The sequence below is a fragment of the Scyliorhinus canicula genome, chromosome 6, assembly GCF_902713615.1.
Source record: "Scyliorhinus canicula chromosome 6, sScyCan1.1, whole genome shotgun sequence".
NCBI classification, from domain to species: Eukaryota; Metazoa; Chordata; class Chondrichthyes; order Carcharhiniformes; family Scyliorhinidae; genus Scyliorhinus; species Scyliorhinus canicula.
This window is the reverse complement of record NC_052151.1, coordinates 27831634-27858321: the sequence shown is the minus strand read 5'-3', so window position 1 is coordinate 27858321 and position 26688 is coordinate 27831634. Positions and strand designations below refer to the sequence as shown.

At 49.6% G+C, this 26688-nt stretch overlaps 2 protein-coding genes across 6 annotated transcripts in view; one reads left to right on the top strand and one right to left on the bottom strand.

The window, feature by feature from the left end:
* The window catches only part of trmt61b (tRNA methyltransferase 61B), a 35213-nt gene extending 33709 nt beyond the window's left edge, over positions 1–1504 (top strand). The window contains exon 7 of the mRNA XM_038799076.1: positions 1335–1504. Within this exon, the coding sequence (XP_038655004.1) occupies positions 1335–1411 (77 nt within the window). The 3' untranslated portion in view covers positions 1412–1504. The remainder of the gene's footprint in view (positions 1–1334) is intronic.
* The window catches only part of spdya (speedy/RINGO cell cycle regulator family member A), a 77544-nt gene continuing 52343 nt past the window's right edge, over positions 1488–26688 (bottom strand). For all 5 annotated transcript variants that reach the window (XM_038799078.1, XM_038799082.1, XM_038799081.1 and 2 more), the window contains 2 exons: positions 8422–8707; positions 1488–2523 (listed from right to left, as the gene is read on the bottom strand). In XM_038799078.1, coding sequence (XP_038655006.1) covers positions 2435–2523; positions 8422–8707 — 375 coding nt within the window. In that variant the 3' untranslated portion in view covers positions 1488–2434. The remainder of the gene's footprint in view (positions 2524–8421; positions 8708–26688) is intronic.

Genomic DNA, 26688 nt, shown 5'->3' with positions numbered 1-26688 from the left:
TTTATTTAATCGATTCCTTGGTTTCATCCTTAGTACCTCTAAGAATACATTATTTACCTGACCTCCTACTTTTTAAACACGGTGTCTAGATCATTTTATTCTACTGTTTCACTGAAGATTTCACTATTCTAGGGTTTGATTTCCTAAAATGCTTGACTTCACACTTTACATTAAACTACACTTGACTGGGATTCTCCCTGGATTGGCGGGGCGGCCCATACCGGCGGCAAAGAGCAGTGTGAACCATTCCGGCGTCGGGCTGCCCGGAAGTTGCAGACTCCTCCGCACTTCAGGGGGCTAGGTTGGCGCTAGAGGGGTTGACATCGCACCAACCGGTGCCGAAGGGCCTCTGCCGGCTGGCGCATGACCACCAGCATGGTCTGGCGCATGATCAAAACCGCTGGCGTGTTTCCTACGCATGCGCAGGGGGTTTCTTCTCCGCACCGGCCATCGTGGAGCCTTAGAGACTGGCACGGAGGGCCCCTATCGCAGGCCAGGCCACCGTGGCCCCCCCCCCCCCCCCCCCCCCTCGGGGCCGGATCTCCCCCCCCCACCCCGAGGACCCCGCTAACCGCCCACCAAGCCAGGTCCACCGGTATGGACCATGTCTAATCCACGCTGGTGGGATTGGCCGGAAACGGGGGGGGGGGGGGGGGGGGGGGGGGGTCGGAGAATCCCGCCTCTTATGTCCACTCCAACTTGTTTATGCCATTCTCCAAATTCTTCATTGCAGTTTGTTGTATCCTAACTAACATTTAAAAAAATTATGATATTCCTCTCATGCTCATCTGACGTTCTTTGGACACTTTCCTTTGGCCATAAAAGAATATGAGGCATCAGCAGTACTTGCATATATCAGGAATTTCCTTGGGGCATTTCCTTCTCCGCTGCGTAACATTGATTAAAGTTCAAGGGGACCCCTTTTTACGCGCAAAAACAGGATTTCCACTGAAGTTGCCAAAGGTGGGGAAAACTCTCAAGGGGAAATTGCTGGCCCTGGCCTTTATCCTAAACATTTATATGAAATGGGTTTTACTTCCCTAGACAGTCCCTTGCTGAGTATTGGGTTGGTAATTACAATGCAAGATGGGAAGTTATTTTGCAGTGGGCAATTCACTAGGCGTGGCTAGTTAATCGCAGCCTGCTAGATTTCTTGGGGTAGGAGAGGCTTTTAAAATTTAGAATACGGGAACATCAAGGAAGTACGCCAGCAGAAGGCTGCAAAGAGACTGAAACATTTTACTGAATGAATGGTCAGGACAGATTATTGTATTGTTTCTGATTGTAACAAGAGATTCTCATCAATCTCACTTTTGTGTTTTTTCCCCCATCAGCTTTCCTTGTCAAGTTAAGAAAATTTAGACCTGCCCCTGTATATTCTACTCCACACAACAGTGAAAACAATAACTAGGATTTGTGGAATTGTGAAGATTGAATGTGTTGTCAAGTTTTATTCTGTACTGAGACACTGATAAATAAAATAAAAAGTGTGTTTTCTCATTTATTCATACAGCTTGTGTTGTAGTACTTTTCCATTTTTAAATATTTACAGTGTGGTAGGATAAAAGATAACAAAAACAATGTCAAAGAATCATTTGAACATAAAAGGCGAGCAACATAGTTTAATCTTCATAAATAACTACATGTTTGTCAGTAAACAGGTAGCAAAGGACTTTGAAATAGCAACTATTCAACATAAAAGAGATTTAAAAAGCTATTAGAAGTGCTAAGACCAAATTTCAGCCTTCCTGTTTCAATCTAATGGTCACTACGCATTACCAGAATATTTTGCCCACTTGTCTACAAAGTGACTGTATGGTCATGAAAATTCCTGATGTAAGTTGTTTTTACAACCAATTAATTTTTTTATGGGGATCAGGGTCGATTCTTCATTTAGACCAGTGTCACTTCTTAATACCCTTATTTTTTGTTGATGTTCTCACTGGAAAATCAATTTCAGTGTCTTAAGTCATGGGCTCAAGTGAAAAACGGTCTTCAGTTGATTACTGACCACGTATAAATGTCTTTATAATTGCATGTATAAGGTAGTACAGCAACTAATATCAAAAATGTACTATTTGTCACAAATTCAGTACGTTTTCCAGTTCCACACCAGCTGGCAAACTGAAATGGCAACAAAGTGGGTGAGAAGTTTTTTTAAAAAGTCACTAACTTGAATATCTGTGCACTCTAAATAGCATAGCTTGGTGAATTTAAGGCACTAATTAAAACTGGATGCAGACAACAAATATAAAGTGACTGACCTTCACTTTAATGGTAAATGTTGTCACCTGAACCCTTTTTAATTAACAGAGAATTGTCAGTTATCCTCTATTTGACATTTCCATTACATTGCAGTAGAAGGGACTTGATTATTTTATCAAATGTAGGATGTTTTTGTTTGAGCATGAATCCAGTTATTTGCAAGGTATTGTCACTCTTCATTTCCAGTAAACCAGTCCATGGATCTGTCCTTTACAGCAAGGTTGTTTTTTCTTTCCCCGTTTTGTATAGTTTGATAGTCTAAAAGAAAATAGAACAAAAGAGCGGAAAATTTGAAAATGTGGCTGGTCAATGGTCATATAAAAGAAGTATGAAGCTGCTGTCACAAATAAACTTTGGCATGGTTATGGGCAGGGCAAAGTAGTATTATCGAGTTATACCAGCCTCGTACCAGCCTCCCCGGACAGGCGCCGGAATGTGGCGACTAGGGGCTTTTCACAGTAACTTCATTGAAGCCTACTCGTGACAATAAGCGATTTTCATTTCATTTCATAAGGCATAGAATGACTCCAGGCTGGTTCTCTGATGAGTAGTGTTTTTCAAACTGTTTTGATTTGGGATCCACTTTTGCCAGCTGGCTAGCCTTCGCAACCCACTCCAGCCGGCCTTGGAGACCCACGCCACGTTCATAGAATAGAAAAATATCATAGAATCCCTACAGTGCAGAAGGAGGCCATTCAGCCCATCAAGTCTGCACTGACCCTTCGAAAGAGCACCCGAACCCAGTCCCAATCCCCCACAATTTAGCATATCCAAACTTGCACATTTTTGGACTGAGAGGGGAAACTGGAGCACCCGGAGGAAACCCGTGCAGACAAGGGGAGAAAGTGCAAATGCCACGCAGACGGTGAACTCGTCGCTGGCGCTGTGAGGCAGCAGTGCTAACCACTGTGCCATTGTGAAAGAACATAGAACATTACAGCGCAGTACAGGCCCTTCGGCCCTCGATGTTGCGCCGTCCTGTGAAACCCCTCTAAAGTCCCTCTGCACTATTCCCTTATCGTCCATATGCCTATCCAATGACCATTTGAATGCGTTTAGTGTTGGCGAGTCCACTACTGCTGCAGGCAGGGCATTCCACGCCCTTATTACTCTACTCTCTGAGTAAAGAGGTTTACCTTTAACGTGAAAGGAGAGCCTGCTTGGTCCTAATAATCTCACTCCAATCAGGTTCGCAGGGAGAAGGCAATGTACGTATCAGGTGCAGACTTCAGCCAGTTCCTTTGCGTTGCCTTCACCTTTGTCAGAATGGGAACCTAACCTTGCATATGTAGGTCATCGTGAAGGGCATTAGCAAAAAAATGCTTGGTTTACTCAGCGCTGGATACTCCTGGGAGATGCTACTCCAGAATGCTGACAGCTTCATGGTCTTTTGGCATGTTTTAATGTGGTGTCACAAGCAAGTTACACCAGCGTAGGGCGTGATTTAATGAAAAATTTTCTAAGTGTGATAGTGAGCGGTAATTGCTGTGAGCTTCCCGATGCTAGGCTCGGCGAGGCCGTCACCAGTATTAAATATTAATTAGTCCACTTAATGAGACCCCACAGGCTTCACGCCACAAATGATGGTCCCGTCGGCTTATTCGCCGGGTCCATGCCTGCCAGCTCCCCGCTAAAAAGCAGCACTTAAACTGATCCTGCAGAGCAAACCCACACAGCTCACAGCCATACCACCGCGGAGACCAGCAAGCTGCCTCACCTGTGATGTACATCCTGGGAACACTCCTAGTCGCAGCGGTAAAGCAGGGAAGGGTAGCAGGTCGAGGATCACCGAGAACAGGGGGACAAGGGGGGGTGGGGAAAGAGAAGTATGGTGGAGGGGTCAGAAAGGTGGTGAGCACACATGTACAGCATTAAAAACATTTCACCCGGGAAATATGATGCGTCTGGCACTTTCTTCCACTATGCGAGCCGGCCACCAACCCCCTGCCCCAGCCCGCGGACATGGAGGTCCTGTACTCCGCCCCCACCCTGCCCCAGACTCAGCCCCATCATCTTGGAGCGATGTTACACAGGGAGGGTGAAACAGGGTGGGTGGGAGGAGGGTGTCCCTGGCCCTCTGGGCATGCTGCACCCTCATCGATGTCACCTGTCCTCTATCCTCCTCACTGGTGTCATTAGCTCGGTCTTCAACAGCTACCCTTTATCCCCCAAGAGCCAAAGGCCATTCTGGGGTAGTCCTCCGACTGCCCAGGATGTAGCTGATGTGCACACTCCTTGGGAAACGTGTATGATCTTCTGTTGGTAGTCGCACACGACCTGGATGTTCAGGGAGTGGAACCCCTTCTTGAAGATGTAGGGCACCCCCTGACGGCCCGGTGCACGTAAGGTGGCATGTGTGCCATCTATTACCCCCTGGACCTGGGGCATCCTGGTAATACAGAGAATCCTGCTGCCCGGCATCCTGTTGGACCTGGTTCATGTCAATGTTTATGTAGTTTGTTGCCCGAGCAAAGAGGGCGTCCATGACCTCACGGGTGCATTTGTGGGCTGTAGCTTGTGAGATGCCGGACAAGTCCCCGTTCGAGCCCGGGAATGATCCTTAGGTATAGAAGACAGCTGCTGTAACCTGACAGCCACCAGGAGCAGGTATCCTCCCCTCCACGTGGTGCCAAGTCCATGGCACCGATGCCGCACTTTCTCCTTGTTGAGGCAGAGCCTCCTGCAGCATACGCTGTCCGTCATCTTAATGAAAGACCTGTGATGCCTATACACCATGGGCCATTGCTGGCTTCCCCCTTTGGGTCCCTTCCTCGCCTGATGGGCGGCTGGGTCCTCAGGTGCCGGAATGTGGCAACTAGGGGCTTTTCACAGTAACTTCATTGAAGCCTACTCGTGACAATAAGCGATTTTCATTTTCAGGGTGTCGATCAGGGCCCTGCACGGTATATCGCCTCAAGCCTCTGTCAACGTCGCCTCCGCCACCACCTTCTCCAACATCTGGCCGCCTGGGCAACCCCGTGGGGTCCAAGATATCTTCCATCCCATGTAATATCTGTAAAAAATTGGAGACTGTGTGACTGTCGACCAGCGATGTCTTCCACCCTGGGTCCCTTCCATTCTTTTCCTCCTCTCCCACCCACAGGTCAGGTGGCCTAAACCAAAGCACCATTGGAGAGAAGGTGTCTCGGGGAGCAGGACATGAGAGGATGATAAAGAGAAGATCCTAAACCAAGACGAAATTCCCAAACCATGGAATGGGACAGAAAGAGATCCTAGAATAATGTCCCAGGCAACGACAACGATCAGAGATAAATGAAAGGAGCCAGAAAAAATCTCCAGGTTAAAGAGTGAGCTGCGGGAAGCAGAGTGAAACAAAGTGGGGTCGAAAAGTCCAGAAGATCAGCCGAAGGTTGGTGATTCCGTGCTGTGGGCCGTAAAGGCTTTTGGAGCAATGGTGTTCTGCTTAGCATGGCCAAAGATCGGAAAGTGTGCTTGGAAGGTGAAGCACGAGTGTACTTGGAGATCCAGGGAAAAGGAACATCACAAAGTGAGGTAGAAACATGGAGGTACAATCTTGCCGAAACTAAGTTGGGAACCATCAAAAGAAAGACAAAAGCAACTACATTGAGCCCACACTCGCCACCAGCAGGATTGGCGACAAGGGCAGTTAATCTTGCAAGATTCAGAAAACTCGATTTTTGCAAGAGAGATCTCATTTCCCGATATCCCCGTCCCTGCCGATGTCACAAGATTCACGTCCACAATGCTTTCTTATGGATGCTCTCTGATGAGGGGGCCTAGTGGGATGGACTTTGAGGGCACCCACCTTGAAGATTACCCCCTTTGCCCAGTGCGAGGTTCTCCATGCCAGGACCATGTTGGAAAATACCTGCATCAATCCAAGCCCACATGAATCCCAACCTAGAGGGCCAGAGAATCATGGAGGCATGGAGAATGCAGTGAATAGCCCGTTAATAGAATTTTACGACAAATGATGACGTGGTGGCAATCATTGCTACCTCACAGTGCCAGGGACCCAGGTTCAATTCTGGCCTTGGGTGACTATTTGGATATTGAATGGCTCCCCGTGTTTGCTGGGTTTCCTCCGGGTGCTCCAGTTTCCTCCCACAGTCCAAAAATGTGCAGATTATGTGGATTGACCATGAAATTGCCCCTTAGTGTCCAAAGATATCCAGGTTACGTGGGATTGCAGGGCTATACGGATGGGGGGGGGGGGGGGGGGGGGGGGGGGGCGGGTGAGTGAGCCTCGGTAGGGTGCTCATTCGGAGGGTTGGTGCAGGCTGAATGGACACCTTCTGCACTGTAGAGATTATATGATGCTAAATGCTTCTCAGAAGGATATAGCTGCCCAGTTCTACTGACTTGCGCTCCACTTTACATGTACATTTGTATTCGAGCTACAGATCTGCATGGAGCCTCCATCCTGTTAGACCTGTATCTAATCTTTAATTAATAGTATGCGCAAAGGAACAAATGCGTATATCTGTTTTGAAATTTAATCTCACCTTTGGGAATCCAAATTCCAAATAAGACAAATTTCATAACACACAGACAAAAGCATACTGTTGGCCGCCTGTGATCTTTAGGAAGTGCTGTAGGCATTTGGATTACCCTAATTACATTGTCAGTTCATAGGTTGACGATGCATGCATATAGGTGTGTTTGTTGGTGATTTACTCCGATGTATACATTCATTGACAATCAACTGTTCTGTCTGTCAGGCTTTCTTATGTAATTTATGTAGAGTCAAAAGGATGAAAGCCATGCTTCCAGCGTTCAGCTGAAGAAACACTTTTGACATGGTACGATTTTTACCTCAGTTCATCTGCAGATAAAACTCTCAACCATGCTTTAGTTGCCTCTGGATTCAACTATTCCAGTAAAATTGAGCTCATCCAGACCTCTGCTGTATCCCCACTTGCACCAAGTCCTGTTCTTCCATCATCCCTGGCTTCCAGTTCAGGAATGCTTCAATTTTAAAATGATCATCTTTTCTTTGAAATTCTTCCATGGCATCACTCGTATCTTTGTAATATCTTCCAGCCCTATAGCCCTCCCTAGATAACACCGCTCTTTGAATTCTGAACATCATCAATTTTAGTTATTAATAAAAACAAAGTACTGGAAATACTCAGCAGGTCTGTCGGCACCTCTGGAGAGAGAAACAGAGTTAACATTTCAAGTGGAATTTGACCTTTCTGCAGATCTGGGCTGGGATTCTCTGAGCCTCTGCGCTGAAATGGCACTCGGCGTGGGGGCAGAGAATGGGGCCTCAGACCCGCGATCGGGTCCGACACCAGGATGCGATTCTCCGGCAACCAGAGAATCGGTGGCAGTCCTGCACGCGTGGTTGACGCGGCGCCTGGCCATTTAAAGAGGGCCCCGCAGTGATTCTCTGTGGTCCACCGGCCGAGTTTCCGCCGGCGTGGTTAATGTATGGTTCCACCCAGCGTGAGCTCGGCGTCGCAGCTGCGATCCTGGTGGGGGAGCAGGGGGCCAGTCTCCAGGGGGGAGCCTCCACGATGGCCAGGGGCGTGATCTGGGGGAGAGGCCTACCTTCTTCCGCGCCGGCCCGCTGTGTGGCCGTCATGTTGCACGCGCCATCGTGGAAGCGGCTGCCGCACGCACGCGCGGACCCGCGGCAGCCACCAAGGCGAGCAGTGCAGGGCCGCGTACGGCAGCTGGAACACGCGAAGCACTCCGGTGCCGTGCTGGCCCCCTGTGGGCTACAGAATCGCTTGGTCAAGAGGCCCGTTGACGCTGGCGTGAAACACTCTGCGTTTACGCCGGCATCAACACTTAACTGCGTTTTGAAAGAATCCCGGCCCTGGATTTTAATTGCTCCACCTTTGACACCTATGACTTCAATCGTCAAAATCGTAAACAGTGGAATTCCCTCCCTAACCAACTTTTCAGCTCTCGCCTTTAAAATGCTTTTCAAAACCTACCCCTACAAGCAACCTGTAATAATATCTCCTTATATGGCACAATGCCAAGTTTTGTTTGCTAATGCTCCTGTAAAGCGAATTGGGACATTTTACTACATTAAATGCAAATTGTTGTGGTTGTTGATGTAGGGTTAGCTCCTGATCTCCGTTTTTGTTGAAGGTTCTATGATTCCATCCCTCATTTAGATGAGTACATGAAAATATTCCCATGATAGAGGATTCTTACCAGCTGTGGAATAGTAGGTATTGTGTTCCATGCCATCTGAATTCTGTTCAGGACTGCCTCGATACAAGTCTTTCTTAGTTATTATCAGACTTTCACAAGATGAGGAAGACGATATATGCATGCTGAGGAAACCTTCTTTCTGGCCACAAAGTGAGCAATGAACTGGTGTGTCACAAGGACCCCGAGGTATTTTGACTTCATTTCGTGTGTACCTTCTGATGGCACCACTGTGATGCAGTGGCCTTCCCCGTTGCCAGATGTAATGAGTTGGAGCAATTGCCATAACCTATCAAAAGAAAATGTTTTACATGCAGCTTTACAGATATGATTGTAATTCAGAAATCAGTGAGCTACATCACACAGATCTAAACTTTCTTCCCCCAATTTGTGCAACAAAATAATAGATTTGTTCCTAATTGAAGTACCAAGTGAGGTGAAGAAGTGAATAAGACTGTTGGTTATGGAAAGATTACTAATTTTTGCTGAATCTTCATCATTCTCCTTGTGAAATAATTGGGCGAGATTCTCTTGCCTCTTTTGTTTTCCAAAATATTTTTTTATTCTCCTGTTTTACATTTTCTCCCAAATTTACACCCAACAATAAACAATAATTAGTAACGAATGTAATTTCAATTCCCATATCAATAACAACAATCCCATCTTCCCACCAAACCTCCAGACATTAGCCCGCATGTTAACATAAACAAATGACAAAGAGGAATCAGGAATCACCCACAGTCACCATTAACACATACAGTCCCCCAATTCATGTTTGATGTGATTCAATTCTCGAAAGCGCATAATGAATAAACGCCCATGAATTGTAGAATCCCTCCATCCGTCCCCTCAGTTCAAATTTGACCTTTTTTAAAATATAAATTTAGAGGACCCAATTATTTTTTCCAATTAAGGGGCAATTTTTAGTGTGACTAATCCACCTATCCTGCACATCTTTGGGTAGTGGGGGTGAAACCCACGCAGACACGGGGGAATGTGCAAACACCAGACAGACAGTGACCCAGGGCCAGGATTCGAACCCGGGTCCTCAGCGCCGTAGGCAGCAATGCTAATTACTGTGCTGCCCTAAATTTGACCTTTTCAAGTGTCAAGAATTCCAGGAAATCCTCCCGCCACTCCAGGGCACAGGGTGGAGAGGTTGATCTCCGCCCTAAAAGGATCCACCTTCGGGCGATCAACGAGGCGAAGGCTACAACATCTGCCTCCCCGCCCGTTTCCAACCCCGCCTGGTCCAACACCCCAAATATGGCCTCCTGAGGGCCCGGGTCCAGTTTCACATGCACCACTTTAGAGATTACCCTAAACATCTCCTTCCAGTAATCCTCCAGCTTTGGACAGGACCAAAACATATGAACGTGGTTTGCGTGCCCCCCCTACAACGTTCACGTACATCTTCTACCCTCTCAAAGAGCCGGCTCATCCTTGCCCTTGTAAGGTGTGCTCTATACACCACCTTCAGCTGTATCAGCCCCAACCTCGCACACGAGGTGGAGGCATTCACCCTCCGGAGGCACTTCACAGCAGAACCCCTCCTCTATACACTCTCCCAACTCTTCCTCCCACTTTGCCTTGATCCCTTCTAGCGGCGCCTTCTCCTCCTCCAAAATAGCCCCGATAACCGCCAATACTACCTCCTTCTCCAGTCCCCCCCCGTCTTCAGCACCTTCTCCATAAATGTGGAAGCCGGCTCTACTGGGAAGCTCTGTATCTCCTTTCTGGCAAAGTCTCAAACCTGCATGTACCTAAATATTTCCCCCTGCTCCAGCCCATAATTCGCTCCCAGCTCCTTCAATCCCGCAAAACGACCCCCAAGAAACAAATCTTTTAGTGTCTTAATTCCTTTCTCCTCCCATCTCCGAAAACTTCCATTCCACTTCCGTGGCTCAAATCTATGGTTTCCCCGAATTGGCATTTCCCTTGACCCTGCACCCAACCCGAAGTGCTGTCGAAACTGTCTCCAAATTCTCAATGAAGCTATTCCTACCGGACTCCCTGAATATATCGGTGGGGCCTTCGGGAGCGGTGCTGTCGCTAGTGCCTTCAATCCCGACCCCCTACCCAAACTCTCCTCCATTCTGACCCATTGGGAGTCAACCCTCTGACCCAGCTCCATGCCTTCTCCACATTCGCCACCCAGTAATAATACATCAGGTTCGGAAGACCCAAACCCCCTGCCTGCCTTCCGCTCTGTAATAGCACCTTTTCAATTATGTTCACCTTCCCTCCCCATATGAATGAGGTAATCATCCCTTCAATCTCTCTAAAAAATGCCGTTGGCAGGAAAATCGGCAGGCATTGACAAACAAACAGGAATCGCGGCAGCACAGCACCCGACCCGCCAGTGACAGAGGGAGACCATCCCACCTTGCCAGATCAGCTTTCACCCTCCTCACCAAACTAGAAATGTTGTACCTACGGAGCACCCCCAATCTCGAGCAACCTGCACCCTCAGGTATCTAAAGTGAGTCCCTGCTCTATGGAATGGCAACACCCCCATCCCTGCCCCCACCCCTGGCCAAGACACCACAAAATATTCACTCTTATCAAGATTTAATTTGTACCCTGAGAAAGACCCAAACACCCAAAGCAGCTCCAGTATTCCCCCTATTGACACACTTGGTTTCAACACTAATAACAAGTCATCGGCATATAAGGACACCCTATGCTCTATCCTCCCCCCGCACTATCCCTTTCCAACTTCTTAATGCGATGGCCAATGGCTCAATCGTGAGTGCAAACAGCGGGGGGGGAGGGGGGGCCAAAGGACTTCCCTGCCTAGTCCCACTGTGGAGAGGAAAGTATTCTGAGCTGATGATATTTGTGCTGACACTGGCCCTCGGCTCCTTATATAATAGCTTTACCCAGTCCACAAATCTGGGTCCAATTCCAAACCGATCTAGAACTGCCATCAAGTACCCCCATTCGACCCGGTCAAATGCTTTCTCGGCGTCCAATGCCACAACCACCTCTGTTTCCTTCCCCTCCGCCGGTAACATAACCACGTTCGATACCCTCCTAATGTTCGAAAAGAGCTGCCTCCCTCTCACAAACCCCGTCTGATCTTCACCTATCACTTTCGGGAGGCACTCCTCTAGCCTATCTGCCAGTACCTTCGCCAATATCTTTGTGTCCACGTTTAAAAGTGATATGGGCCTATACGACACACACTCCGTCGGATCCTTATCTTTCTTAAGTAATAGGGAAATCGATGACTGCCCCAAAGTTTGTGGTAACACCCCCTTCCCTATCGCCTCCTCAAACATCCCCACCATCAGCAGTACCAGCTTATTTTGGAATTTTTTATAATATTCCACCGGAAACCCATCCGGCCCTGCCACCTTCCCCGACTGCATTCTCCCAATCACATCTTTTATCTCCTGCCCCACTATCACCCCCTATAATGTAGCCCTGTGTCACTCCCCCAACCTTGGGTACTCCAGCCCATCTAGAAATTCCTGCATCTCCCGGCCTCCCCCAGGTGGCTCTGACCTGTACAACTTCTCATAACATTCCTTAAAGATCTTGTTAATATAGAACATAGAACAGTACAGCACAGAACAGGCCCTTCGGCCCTCAATGTTGTGCCGAGCCATGATCACCCTACTCAAACCCACGTATCCACCCTATACCTGTAACCCAACAACCTCCCCCCCTTAACCTTACTTTTATTAGGACATTACGGGCAATTTAGCATGGCCAATCCACCTAACCCGCACATCTTTGGACTGTGGGAGGAAACCGGAGCACCCGGAGGAAACCCACGCACACAGGGGGAGGACGTGCAGACTCCACACAGACAGTGACCCAGCCGGGAATCGAACCTGGGACCCTGGAGCTGTGAAGCATTTATGCTAACCACCATGCTACCCTGCTGCCCTGGCTGGGGTTAAAGGGTCTGAGTACTCGACAATTGCAATATCAGATCATGCTCTGCATTGGGTGGATATGGTACTGGAGATGGGGATGGTACAGAGACCAGGGTGGAAGTTAGATGTGGGACTGTTGGGGGACCGAGGGTTCTGTGACAAAATTGAAAAAGTAATCGAGGAATATGTAGGTTTTAACTGCACGGGTGAGGTGTCAACACGGGGGAGTCTTTTTTTTAAAATTTAGCTTACCCAATTTATTTATTCCAATTTATTCCATATGATCTGGAGTTACCACCAACTTCCCTGCCCTGTCCCACACCTGGACAATTTGCCTTGCCGCAGCCTCACTACGGAGTTGACCCGCCTTCTCTCCATGCTCGCCTCAATTGGCGTACTGCCTTCCTGGTAGATACTCGGTCAAAGCTCGCCTGGAGTTCCTTCCTCTTTTCCAGCTGCGCTGGGTCCCTATCTTCTGCAAACCTCCTGTTTACCTCCAGCATCTCATCTATTACCCTATGACTTTCAAACCTCTCCTCTTTGTCGAGACTAGCCTTGAACAAGATCACCTCACCCCTTACCACCACCTTTAAAGCCTCCCAGATGGGTAGCACGGTGGCGCAGTGATTAGCATTGCTGCCTCACGGCGCTGAGGTCCCAGGTTCGATCCTGGCTCTGAGTCACTGTCCATGTGGAGTTTGCACATTCTCCTCGTGTTTGCGTGGGTTTCGCCCCCAAAACTCAAAGATGTGCAGAGCAGGTGGATTGGCCATGCTAAATTGCCCCTTAATTGGAATAAATAAATTGGGTAAGCTAAATTTAAAAAAAAAGACTCCCCCGTGTTGACACCTCACCCGTGCAGTTAAAACCTACATATTCCTCGATTACTTTTTCAATTTTGTCACAGAACCCTCGGTCCCCCAACAGTCCCACATCTAACTTCCACCCTGGTCTCTGTACCATCCCCATCTCCAGTACCATATCCACCCAATGCAGAGCATGATCTAATATTGCAATTGTCGAGTACTCAGACCCTTTAACCCCAGCCAGCAGCGCCTTCCCTACCATGAAGAGGTCAACCCGCGAGTACATCTTATGGACAGCTGAGAAAAACGAGTACTCCCGCTCCGTTGGATGCAGAAACCTCCAAGGGTCCACCCCTCCCATTGCCACCATTAGCCCAGCCAGTGCCTTCGCCCCCACCTGACGGGACTGGCGAGCGCGGCTGTAACCAGGCCAATTTTGGCTACTGCACCAAGTTTCAGTCCGCCCCCCCCCCCCCACTATTAGTTTGTGTGTGTCCAAGTTGGGGATGGCCCCACACACCTTGTTCGCGAATCCCACATCGTCCCAATTGGGGCCATATACACTTAACAGTGCCACTAGCTTCCCCTCCAGCGCCCCTGTCATAATCACATATCTACCCCGTCTGATCAGCCACCACCTTCTCCATATGGAACCATACTCTTTTGCTGACCATTACCGCTACCCCTTGAGCTCTTCAGTCAAATCCAGAATGAAACACCTGACTAACCCAGCCCTTTTTAAGTCTCACTTGGTCCTTCACCCTCAGGTGAGTCTCCTGCAGCATTGCTACATTTGCCTTCAAACTTTTAAGATGCGTCAGCACTCTTGACCTCTTGACTGGGCCTCCCTGCCCCCTCACATTCCACGTGACTATCGTAACTGGGGGTCTCTCACCCCCCCCTCGTATCCACCATCATCATACCGTTCTCTTGCCTCTTTGAGGTGTGTTTCCTGGCGGCGGAATTTTCTGATCCCGCCACTGTCAGTGGGATTTCCCATTGAATCCACCCCATGCTGCCGGAAAACCCATGGCAAGGGTGTGCCATCGACGGGACTGGAAGGTTCCGCCAGCCTGAACAGCCAGAATATCTTGCCCATTATTTAACACTTTAATCTCAAAATCGTTTTAGGACACTGCTGTTATAAGAACTTCTTGTACACCTCTCTTCATCAACTATGCATATTGCTTCATTCTTTTTTTTTTATATAATTTTTATTGGAATTTTTTACAGAAAATATAAAACATAACGACAAACAATGAAATGCAACAAAATAACCCATAATAACTGTGACACCCCCAGACCGTATCGGCGCATGTATCACATCCCCCCACCCCCCCAACCCTAATGAACAACAAAAGAACTTAAAAAATATTAAAATTAAATAAACAAACATAGTCATTGTCGGCCCCCCCCTTTTCCCTCCCCTTTTCCCTCCCCGGGTTGCTGCTGCTGCTGTCCCCGTACCCTATCGTTGAGCCAGAAAGTCGAGAAAAGGCTGCCACCGCCTAAAGAACCCTTGTACCGACCCTCTCAGGGCGAATTTGACCTTCTCTAGCTTAATGAAACCCGCCATGTCATTGATCCAGGTCTCCACGCTTGGGGGCCTCGCATCCTTCCATTGTAGCAAGATCCTTCGCCGGGCTACTAGGGACGCAAAGGCCAGCACACCGGCCTCTTTCGCCTCCTGCACTCCCGGCTCCACCGCAACCCCAAAAATCGCGAGTCCCCATCCTGGCTTGACCCTGGATCCCACCACCCTCGACACCGTCCTCGCCACCCCCTTCCAGAACTCCTCCAGTGCCGGGCATGCCCAAAACATATGGGCATGGTTCGCTGGACTCCCCGAGCACCTGACACACCTGTCCTCACCCCCAAAGAACCTACTCATCCTCGTCCCAGTCATGTGGGCCCGGTGCAGCACCTTGAATTGGATGAGGCTAAGCCGCGCACACGAGGAGGAAGAATTAACCCTCTCCAGGGCATCAGCCCATGTCCCGTCTTCGATCTGTTCCCCCAGTTCCCCCTCCCACTTCGTTTTCAGCTCCTCTCATATTGCTTCATTCTAATTAGATCCATAGGTCCTCCAATTAAAGAAGGCAGGAAAAAGACCCACAATTGCACTTCATTAGCAACACAACTGAAATACAACAGAAGAAATAAGAGTTGTGTCGGTTATTTAGATCTTTTTGAGATAAGTGACCAAAATTGCATACTTCACTCCTCGTATAGCCTCAACAAGGACGCAGCACGGTATAGCAGCACGGTAGTATGGTGGTTAGCATAAATGCTTCACAGCTCCAGGGTCCCAGGTTCGATTCCCGGCTGGGTCACTGTCTGTGCGGAGTCTGCACGTTCTCCCTGTGTCTGCGTGGGTTTCCTCCGGGTGCTCCGGTTTCCTCCCACAGTCCCAATATGTGCGGGTTAGGTGGATTGGCCATGCTAAATTGCCCGTAGTGTCCTAAAAAGTAAGGTTAAGAGGGGGGTTGTTGGGTTATGGGTATAGGGTGGATACGTGGGTTTGAGTAGGGTGATCATTGCTCGGCACAACATCGTGGACCGAAGGGCCTGTTCTGTGCTGTACTGTTCTATGTTCTATGTTCTAACAATGTCCTGCAGAGTTACAGTAACATTTTTTTAGTCTTCTATTCCAATTCCTTTGTAACATAAGCTAACGGTAACTGCTTGTTGTATGTGCATGTTAACTTTATTTGGTTTAGTATATCAAGATCCCTCTGAGCATTTCTCAATTTCACACAAATTGTTTATTTTTCATACAGCGGATAACTTCACACTGAGTCACATTTAATTCTATCTGTCATGTTCTTGCCCACTTACCCAACTATCTGAAACCCTCTGCAGCCTCTTAGTGTCCTCCTCACTGCTTACTTCCCCACCTAACATTGAAACATCAGCAAACGTGGATACGTTACAATAATTTAAGTCATTAATGGTCGAATGATTCCTCCTTTGGCTTTTTCCATGTTACATGAGGTCACTACATTGCTGGTTGATCACCTTCACCGTCAAGAATGTATGGGAACTGTCTGGGAAGTTCAAACATCTGGAAATCATTTGATATTCCAATTTAAATCTGACACTTGGGATGTCTCTGACTGCCTTACCTGAATAGCTACCAAGGAAAAGTTAGAAAAAATAAAAATAACTAACTCCAGGGTAATTATAATACCCCAACCCCAGCAATCCTACCCACATACTATACACACACTCACCTCCTCCCTGGCTTCACAAAGTGGCTGATACCTTTAAACATACTGCTTTATGGCAGCTCATGCCGTAAAAACGGGGTTTCCTTTCCCTCGACACGGCAGCACTCGGGAACCTGTTGCAATGCATTTTCCCACACAGTCAGGCCACTACGGTGCAGCAGCATTCTAATGCAAGTAAATAGGAGAGAACATAGAACATAGAACAGTACAGCACAGAACAGGCCCTTCGGCCCTCGATGTTGTGCCGAGCCATGATCACCCTACTCAAACCCACGTAACCACCCTATACCCGTAACTCAATAACCCCCCCCCCCCTTAACCTTATTTTTTAGAACACTACGGGAAATTTAGCATGGCCAATCCACCTAAGCCGCACATCTTTGGACTGTGGGAGGAAACCGGAGCACCCGGAGGAAACCCACGCACACACGGGGAGGACGTGCAGACTCCGCACAGACAGTGACCCAGCCGGGAATCGAACCTGGGACCCTGGAGCTGTGAAGCATTTATGCTAACCACCATGCTACCGTGCTGCCCGAGAGGAATGACATCCGACTTTGATTGCCACTTCACGGAAGTCCTGACCCATAGATTCTAATAGTTGAGGCCTACTTCCCACCTTGTGCAGTATCCTGCTAGTTGCAGACCAGCAACCCAATAATGTCCTGTTTATTCCAGTACCTGTATTACAGGTTTTCCAATAAGCCCCTGCCGGCTAGCTCCGCCCACAGGGAGCAGTATAAATATTCATAAGTTTCCCTGAGATGTATTCTACAGCTGCAGCCGAAGGGATAGCATCTCACTGTAATAAAGCCTCTCTTGTACCGAATTGAGTCTTTGTGTGCAACTGTTAGTGCCACAATTTATTACAGTGAGATTTTCCAACATCATGGACATTAGAATTAAGCCTGATCGCCTGCAGCTGGGTCCGCAGTCGCCACACGCCAGGAAAGACTTTAACCACTGGCTGGCTGTTTTCGAGGCTTACATCACCTCAGCGGACCCTGCACCATCGGAGGCTCAGAAGGTACAACTCCTATACTCAAGGTTGAGCTCCAGCGTGTTCCCGCTGATACAGGACGCGCCTACCTACGCCTGGGCCATGGAACTGCTCAAAGAGAATTAAGCTCAGTCGACGAACACTCTGTTTGCGAGACATGTACTCTCCACTCGCGTTCAGCAACCGGGTGAGTCGATTGAGGACTTCTGGCGGGCCCTTATCCCCCTAGTACGGGACTGCGACTGCCAGGCCGTCTCAGCCACAGAACATTCGAATCTACTCATGCGGGATGCATTTGTAACGGGTATTGCATCGGTCCCCATCCGGCAACGACTGCTGGAAGGGGCCGCTCTCGATCTTGCGGCAACAAAGACCTTAGCGCTCTCAATGACGGCTGCTTCCCAAAATGTGCAATCCTACCCCGCCCGCCGCGCGGCCCACCCATCCTACCCCTCAGCGGTGTGTCAGTCCCGCGCAGTTGCCGCTATCGCGCCCGAACTCCCCCCTCGCCTCAGCCGATTGCGCAATGGGCCCTGCCGTCCGCTTCCCCCAGGGCCAAGTGCGATCAGTGGGTGCCGCCATCTTCCTTCCCCGACTCCACATGCGACCAGTGGCCGCCGCCATCTTTCGCTGCCCTCGCCATGGCGCTGCCACCTTCGTCCTCCGACTCCATGTGCGCTTCATGGTCGCCACCATCTTGCCCCGGCCCCACAACGTGCGCTCCATAGTCGCCGCCATCTTGCCCCGCACCCGCAACGTGCGCTGCATTGGCGCCGCCATCTTCTTCCCCGCAGGTACTCCAGACGCCACCATTTTGTCCTCCATTCGAAACGGGACCACGGGACCCGGGTCGCTGCCGCTACTCATTGGACTCGTTGGTCGATCGCCCACTACTCGCCTCCATGACGCTCGACCAATCCCGTCCTCGCAACCTGTCCACCGCTTCTACGACGGTGCTGGTCAACGGCCACGCGGTCTCCTGCCTCATTGACTCCGGGAGCACGGACAGTTTCATCCATCCGGACACAGTAAGGCGCTGCTCCCTTGCGGTCTATCCCGCCAACCAGCGGATCTCCCCGTCCCGATCCGGGGCTTCTGTCTGGTTAAACTCACCGTACAGGGCGTTGACTTCAACCGTTTCTGCCTGTACGTTCTCCCCAACCTCTGTGCGACACTTTTACTGGGCCTGGACTTACAATGTAACCTCCAGAGCCTCACCCTCAAATTCGGCGGACTCCTACCTCCTCTCATCATATGCGGCCTCACGACCCTCCCTCAAGGTTGACCCTCCCTCCCTCTTTGCCAATCTGACTGCAGATTGCAAGCCCGTCGCCACCAGGAGCAGACGGTACAGCACCCAGGACAAGACCTTCATCAGGTCCGAGGTCCAGCGGCTGCTTCGGGAGGGTATTATTGAGGCCAGCAACAGTCCCTGGACAGCCCAAGTGGTGGTGGTTAAAACTGGGGAGAAACACAGGATGGTAGTGGACTACAGCTAGACCATCAACCGGTACATGCAGCTCGACGCGTACCCACTCCCTCGCATATCTGATATGGTCAATCAGATTGAACGGTACCAGGTCTTCTCAACAATTGACCTGAAATCCGCCTACCACCAGCTCCCCATCCGTAAATCGGACCGTCTCTACACTGCCTTCGAGACGGACGGTCGACTCTATCAATTTCTTAAGGTTCCCTTCAGCGTCACTAACGGGGTCTCGGTATTTCAGCGAGAAATGGACCGAATGGTTGACCGGTACGTTTCCGTACTCAGACAATGTCACCATCTGTGGCCTCGACCAGCAGGACCATGACGCCAACCTTGCTAAATTTCTCCACACCGCAGCAGGGTAGCATGGTGGTTAGCATAAATGCTTCACAGCTCCAGGGTCCCAGGTTCGATTCCCGGCTGGGTCACTGTCTGTGTGGAGTCTGCACGTCCTCCCCCTGTGTGCGTGGGTTTCCTCCGGGTGCTCCGGTTTCCTCCCACAGTCCAAAGATGTGCGGGTTAGGTGGATTGGCTATGCTAAATTGCCCATAGTGTCCTAATAAAAGTAAGGTTAAGGGGGGGGGGGGGGTTGTTGGGTTACGGGTATAGGGTGGATACGTGGGTTTGAGTAGGGTGATCATGGCTCGGCACAACATTGAGGGCCGAAGGGCCTGTTCTGTGCTGTACTGTTCTATGTTCTATGTTTTATCTCTCCTCAACCTCACTTATAACAAGGAGAAGTGCGTGTCCAGCACAGACCACATAGCCATCCTCGGCTACGTAGTCCAAAACGGACTACTGGGGCCCGATCCAGACCGCATGCGCCCCCACATGGAGCTTCCCCTCCCCCACTGCCCCAAGGCTCTCAAATGATGCCTGGGGTTCTTTTCTTACTACGCCCACAATACGCGGACAAGGCCCGCCCACTGATCCAGTCCACACAATTTCCCCTCACGGCCGAGGCACAACAGGCCTTCGCTCATATTCGCTCAGACATAGCCAAGGCCGGGATGCACAAAGTAGACGAGACACTGCCCTTCCAAGTAGAGAGCGCCGCGTCAGATGTCGCCCTTGCCGCCACTCTAAACCAGGCAGGCAGACCCGTGGCATTCTTTTCCCGCACCCTCCGTGCCTCCGAAATCCGACATTCCTCTGTTGAGAAGGAGGCCCAGGCAATCGCTGAAGCGGTGCGGCACTGGAGGCATTACCTGGCCAGCAGGAGATTCACTCTCCTCACTGACCAACGGTCGGTAGCCTTCATGTTTAACAACACGCAGCGGGACAAGATCAAAAACGACAAATTCTTGCGGTGGAGAATCGAGCTCTCCACCTATAATTACGAGATCTTGTATCGCCCCGGCAAGCTCAACGAACCCCCAGACGCCCTCTCCCGAGGTACATGTGCCAGCGCACAAGTGAACCAGCTCCGTGCCTTGCACTAGAGCCTTTGCCATCCGGGGATCACTCGGTTGTACCATCTGGTCAAAGCCCGCAATCTGCCCTACTCCGTCGAGGAAGTACGGACAGTCACCAGAGACTGCCAGGTCTGTGCTGAGTGCAAGCCGCACTTCTACCGGCCAGACTGCGCGTGCCTGGTGAAAGCGTCCTGCCCCTTTGAACGCCTCAGCGTGGATTTCAAAGGGCCCCTCCCCTCCACCGACTGCAACACCTACATCCTTAGTGTGGTCGATGAATTCTCTAGGTTCCCCTTCGCCATCCCATGCCCGGATATGACGTCTGCCACCGTCATCAAGGCCCATGATTCCATATTCGCTCTGTTCGATTTCCCCGACTATATCCACAGTGACAGGGGATCCTCGTTCATGAGTGATGAGCTGCGTCAGTTCCTGCTCAGCAGGGGTCTCGCCTCCAGCAGGACGACCAGCTACAACCCCCGGGGAAACGTTGAGGTAGAGAGGGAGAACGGGACAGTATGGAGGGCCGTCCAGCTGTCCCTACGGTCCAGGAACCTTCCAGCCGCACGCTGACAGCAGGTCCTCCCTGACGCGCTCCATTCCATTCGGTCACTGCTGTGCACCGCAACTAACAACACACCCCATGAACGTGTTTTTGCCTTCCCTTGGAAGTCTACATCCGGGGTGTCGCTCCCGACTTGGCTCGCAGCTCCAGAGCCAGTCCTACTTCGTAGGCATGTCAGGCTCCACAAGGCAGACCCTCTGGTGGACAAGGTACGCCTGCTCCACACGAACCCCCGATATGCCTACGTGGAGTTCCCCGCCAGGATAGTCTCACTCAGGAACCTGGCTCCCTTGGGTGCCGACCCCTTGCCTACACTCCTCCCTACCCACGCGCCACTGTCCTTTTCCCCGGCGCCCCCGACTTCAGCCCCACCAGGTCCATCCCTCGTTCCCCTGCCCACACTAGAGAACATGGAAGATTTTGGCTCACTCCCGGAGTCATCCCGCCAGTGGCCAGCACCAACACCGCCAGCACCTACGCCGTGGACGCTGACACCGTCTGTGCGGACGTCGCCACCACTGCTGCGTCGCTCACAACGGAACATCCGACCGCCGGTCCAACTCAACCTGTGACGGGCACCGGGTTGCCCGATGGACACTTGGTTCCTTTCCCCCCCACTCTGTAAATTCATCACGTTTATGTATTATAGTTTTCACGTCACCTCCGCCGGACTCATTTTTTACAGGGGGTGAATGTGGTGATCTACCACTGTATATATATGTGTGCTTGCATTAGGGGATGTATGACAGTACCTGTATTACAGGTTTTCCGGTAAGCCCCTGCCGGCTAGCTCCGCCCACAGGAAGCAGTATAAATATTCATAAGTTTCCCTGAGATGTCATTCTACAGCTGCAGCCAAAGGAATAGCATCTCACTGTAATAAAGCCTCTCTTGTACCGAATCGAGTCTTTGTGTGCAATTGTTAGTGCCATAATTCTGAGAAAGTAAGAAGGGATAAGAAGAATGGAAAGAAGATGAAAGACCAAAATGACTACTTGAGGAGAGCTGTTGAAAGCTTAGAGATTTGCCACGTGAAACCTCCTGGTGTGCTGCTCTTTGCTGGAAAAGAGTTGTGAAAAGGCAAAATGAGCAGCCTGTTGGGTACCCCTGAACAGGAATTTGTTTTAAAGTTTCTTGAATTTCGACAGCAGAACAGGAGTGCGAGAGAAACCCTGGGGCATATCTTCTCTACAGCAACAGTGGGTTTTCCTTTTATGAAAAATGAAATGAAAATCGCTTATTGTCACGAGTAGGCTTCAATGAAGTTACTGTGAAAAGCCCCTAGTCGCCACATTCCGGCGCCTGTCCGGGGAGGCTGGTACGGGAATTGAACCGTGCTGCTGGCTTGCTTGGTCTGCTTTAAAAGTCAGCGATTTAGCTGAGTGAGCTAAACCAGCCCACAAATTATTGGAATTTTTCAATTTAAACTTAAGAGACTGTTGCCTAAAGGGATTTTTATTTGTGAGTCTAATCTCTTAGGAAGTCTTTTGGGGGAAATATTCTATAAAAATAATTTTAACTGTTAAATATAATCTTGTTTGTTTAAATTTCCCTTTTTTTTATTCAGAAATGTTTTAATATTTAAAACAGTTGTGATTCAAGTTTCCCTTCGGGCTTTGGTTTGTGTACAATTAATACCTACTGGATCATCGCAGATATGCTGGCACTTTTCTGTGTTTGTTCAGACCTTGTCAGATTTTGTTAGCTCTAGAACTGGCATCAAACAGCTATCCAAATGCAAAGGGCGTGAATCTCCAGCCGCATTGGGCTCTCACTTGAGCGCAACACAGAGCTGGAGAATCCCGGGAGAGGCCTCCAGCGAGTCTCCGCGCCTCCCGGGATTCTCCAAAGTCCCGTGAGACATCGGAGTCGGAACCCTGCCCCAAATGGGCGTGGCCAAATAACGCTGGCGGAAGTAGGTCGGAACTTACTTACGACCTACCTGCACGGGATCCTCTCTCGATTCTTCAGTCTCCCCAGGGAGGCTGCAGTCAGGTGCCGATCAGTGCTGGTCTACACAAATGTGGACCAGGTGAAACGGCACCTGGGGGATGTCCCGGGCCATCGGAGACCCCTGGGTGGTCAGGGTAAGTGCAGCGTGGCTCCCTGGCCCTTCCCTTGGAACATGGGCACGTTTGCACCGTCCAGCTGGCACCTTGGCATTGCCACCCTGGCATTGCGAGGGTGCCCGAATGGCACTACCAGGCTGGCAAGATTCCTCCTGTTCGGGTGACTGGTCTTTTCTCTCTTCCTCCTTTGTTAACATGTTTGCCACCTTCAAATGATTGGGAACTGCTCTAGAATCTAAGAAATTCTAGAAGATCAAAATCAATGGATCCACTTCTTAGCTGTATATTTTGAAACCCTAGGATGCAGGACATCAGATCCAGGTGACTGTCATCAATTCGTCCCATTGATTTCTCCAGCACTACTTCCCCATTTAAAGTAGCTTCTTTAAACCAAACTTCTAAATCCTAGCAATTTCTTCTACATTAGGTTGGCTGAAAAATAGGGGAAAAGCTTCAAGCAAACTCATTTATAATTTATAGCATGAAAAATTTCCCATTACAGAGGATTCTTACCAGATGGGAGATAGCATTAGGCTGAATGCTGTTGCTGATCAGATTTTCACAAGACGAGGAAGATGATATATGCGTGCCAAAGAAACCCCCTGACCACAAAGCAAATAGTGAACTAGAGTGCCACACAGACCCTCAGATATTTTGACTTAATTTCATGTACAGCAGCCAGCATAAATCAATCAGCAACTAACCTGTCACTGAATCAACATTACTGGAGCTGCCTACCTAACAGTCACTACTGTATTTACACCTGGACAGTAGAGTTTCAAGAAGGGGCTCAGTACTATTCTGTAAAGGACAAGTACGTGACGCTTACATCTTATGAACACATTTTTAAAAATCCTATCTGATGTCACGATGTCTTCATTCTGCAGAAATCGTGCTTAACATCAGCATTTGAGTCACAAGAAACCAGCGAGTGACTATTGGGCAACAGGAACTAACCACTGATCTCCAGGTACATGGCTCCATTGTAGAATGCAGATCCACTTGAACAGCACAAAATCTGATGAAGCAGAGCACTGGGGTGCTTAAGCAATACTTGTACTGCCTGGACCACTCTGGAAGGAAGCTGCAGTACTCCATCCCTGTGTCATGATTCATGGTGGTCTGCTATGTCCTGCACAACTTCTTCATCATGAGGCCATAGCCTTTGCCACCAGATAAAAAAACACAAGAAATAGGAGCAGGAGTAAACCATATGGCCAGCCGAGACTGCTCCAATATGATCATGGCTGATCTTGAGCTCAACTCCATTTTTCCACTTGCTTGCCATATCCCTTAATTTCCTGAGAGACCAAAGGTATGTCTATATCAGCCTAAAATGTATTCAATGTTCAGACATTCTGAATTCTCCCTCATGGTACCTGAACAGGCGCCGGATTGTGGCGACTGGGGGATTTTCACAGTAAGGTAATTGCAGTGTAAGCCTACTTGTGGCACCAATAAAGATTATTATTATACTCGACTTGCAGGTCCTCATACTTTAGTCCTAAATTATTGGCTCCTTATCCTGAGACTATTCCCCGTGTTTTAGATCCCTGACCAACGGAAACAACCTTTCAGCATTTACTCTGTCAAGCCCCTTCAGAATTTGTAGGTTTGAATGAGATTTCGTCTCATCCTTCCAAATGAGAATATAAGCCCATAAGACCACCCCCTCAGCCTAACGACCAATTTAGTGAACCTTTGGTGTATTGCCTCCAATGCCAGTTTATCCTTTCTTAAATGTGGAGACCAAACTGCACAGTGTTCCAGATGTGATCTCATCAAAACCTTGTACAACTTTAGTAAGACTTCTCAATTCTTCTACAGCAATCCCCTTGCAATAAAGGTCTATATGCCATTTGCCTTCCTAATTGTTTGCTGCACCTGCATGCAAATGTTTTGTTCCTTGTACGACCACACCTAAGTCACTTTAAGTCCCACAACTTTTAAAAAAACATTCTGCTCACAACTTCACAGTTCCCTAGATTATACTCCATCTACCATCTTGTTTCCCATTCACCTAACCTGTCTACATCTTTCTGCAGCCTCTGTGTCCTCCCCGCAGTTTACCTTCCCACCTAGCTTGGTATCATCAGCAAATGTTGACACATTGCTCTGTCTCTTCATCTAAGTCATGAATATAGACTGTAAACAGTTGAGGCCCAGCACTGATCCTTGCGACACTCCGCTTTTAACTGCCTACCAACTTTGAAAAGCCCTGTTTATGCCCACTTTCTGCTTTCTAGCCATTATCCATGCTAAGATATTATTCCTACTGCTTGAGCCCTTATCTTGCCAATCAACCTTGTGTGGCAGATTATCAAAATGTATTTGGAAATCCAAGTATATTACATCTACTGGTTCCCTTTTATCTACCCTACCAGCTGCATCCTCAAAATATTCTGATAGATTTGTCAAACCGGATTTCTCTTTTTGTAAAACCACGTTGACGTGTTCTAAATATACAATGGGCGCGATTCTCAAGGCCTCATTGCGCTCTAGCTCAAGCGAAACGAGGCCGGCGAATAGCAGGAGAGGCCAAAAATGAGAACAACAGTTTGCGATGCAACCGGCCCGCTCCGGTAGGTGAAATCTGGATCTCGCCATAGCGTGGCGAGAAACCAATTGTGACTTAAGCCCAATTTCCATACAATTAACGAGAGCCACCCCATATCTAACTGCCTCCTGTCATTCAGCGACCTCACCAGCAAGTGTTCATGCTGGCGCCGAATAATACTCCTTTTGAAAAACATGAATCTGATGGAAGGGCTTCTGCGGGGAGCCATCTTTTCTCACAAGCAAAGAGCTCAGGGGCGCAGGGATTGCCGCCCCTATGCTTGGCAAGAGGTGGGGGACCACCAGCTGGGTTGGGGCACCCTCCGTAGGGGTGGGCCACCATAGGGGGGGTGGGAGGATGCGCGGTGGTGACAATTGCTCGCAGTACCACCATGCCAACCCCTGGAACGTGTTTACCCGTTCCAGGGGTGGCCTTGTCCCCGCGCTATAACCCCGAACGACTGCCGAGGCATCTGAATGTGCAGCTGAATAGGGAATTGGCAATCGTGGTTAAGTGGATCCCAAGTGGATCCCCGTGGGTGGGAGTGACATGTAGCTGTATGAGTCATTGCCTAGCATCCCAGTCACAATTTGATGCCTGGATACTGGCCTTGAATACTGCAGGAGGCAACACTACACACGCAGCAACCAATATACGAACACCCAGGGGTGGGACACAGCTCCAGGGACATGTCCACGACTAGAGGGTGGGTGGGTGCCCGCAGAGGCGGAGATGCCTGGAGAGATGGGCCAAGGGTTCGGAGGTCTGCCCACATTGCGGAAAAAAGTGACAGAGGCATAATTCTGGTTATGCACAAGTAGTTTAATGTGTAATAAAAGTCTCCACACTCCCGATAGTGCCCCCCCCCCCAAAACTCCCTCGGTGCCCTCAGTGATCCTCAACCTGCTTGGCGCAATAGCTGTACCACCACATCTAGGTGTCTCCCCAGGATACACATCAGAGGTGCAGGCAGCAAGCTGCTTATCTTGTCCCGTAGCCTTTGATGCCCCTGGCGGGCATCCTCTGAGGGCTCTGAGGCCGAAGGCCCTGGTTCACTTGTTGGCGGCACATGCAAGCCATGCCGCCCTGCCCAGTGTGCTGACTTTGAGACGTGGCCTCATCATAGAGGTGGAACATGGGGAGCTGGTGCCTACTGTCACCATTCCATGGAACTGGTCCGGCTTGGCACCCAGCGCCCCCCTCCTTCCGCTCAGTACCGATGGGGCTCCAGGGTTCACCTTGGGATGGAGGG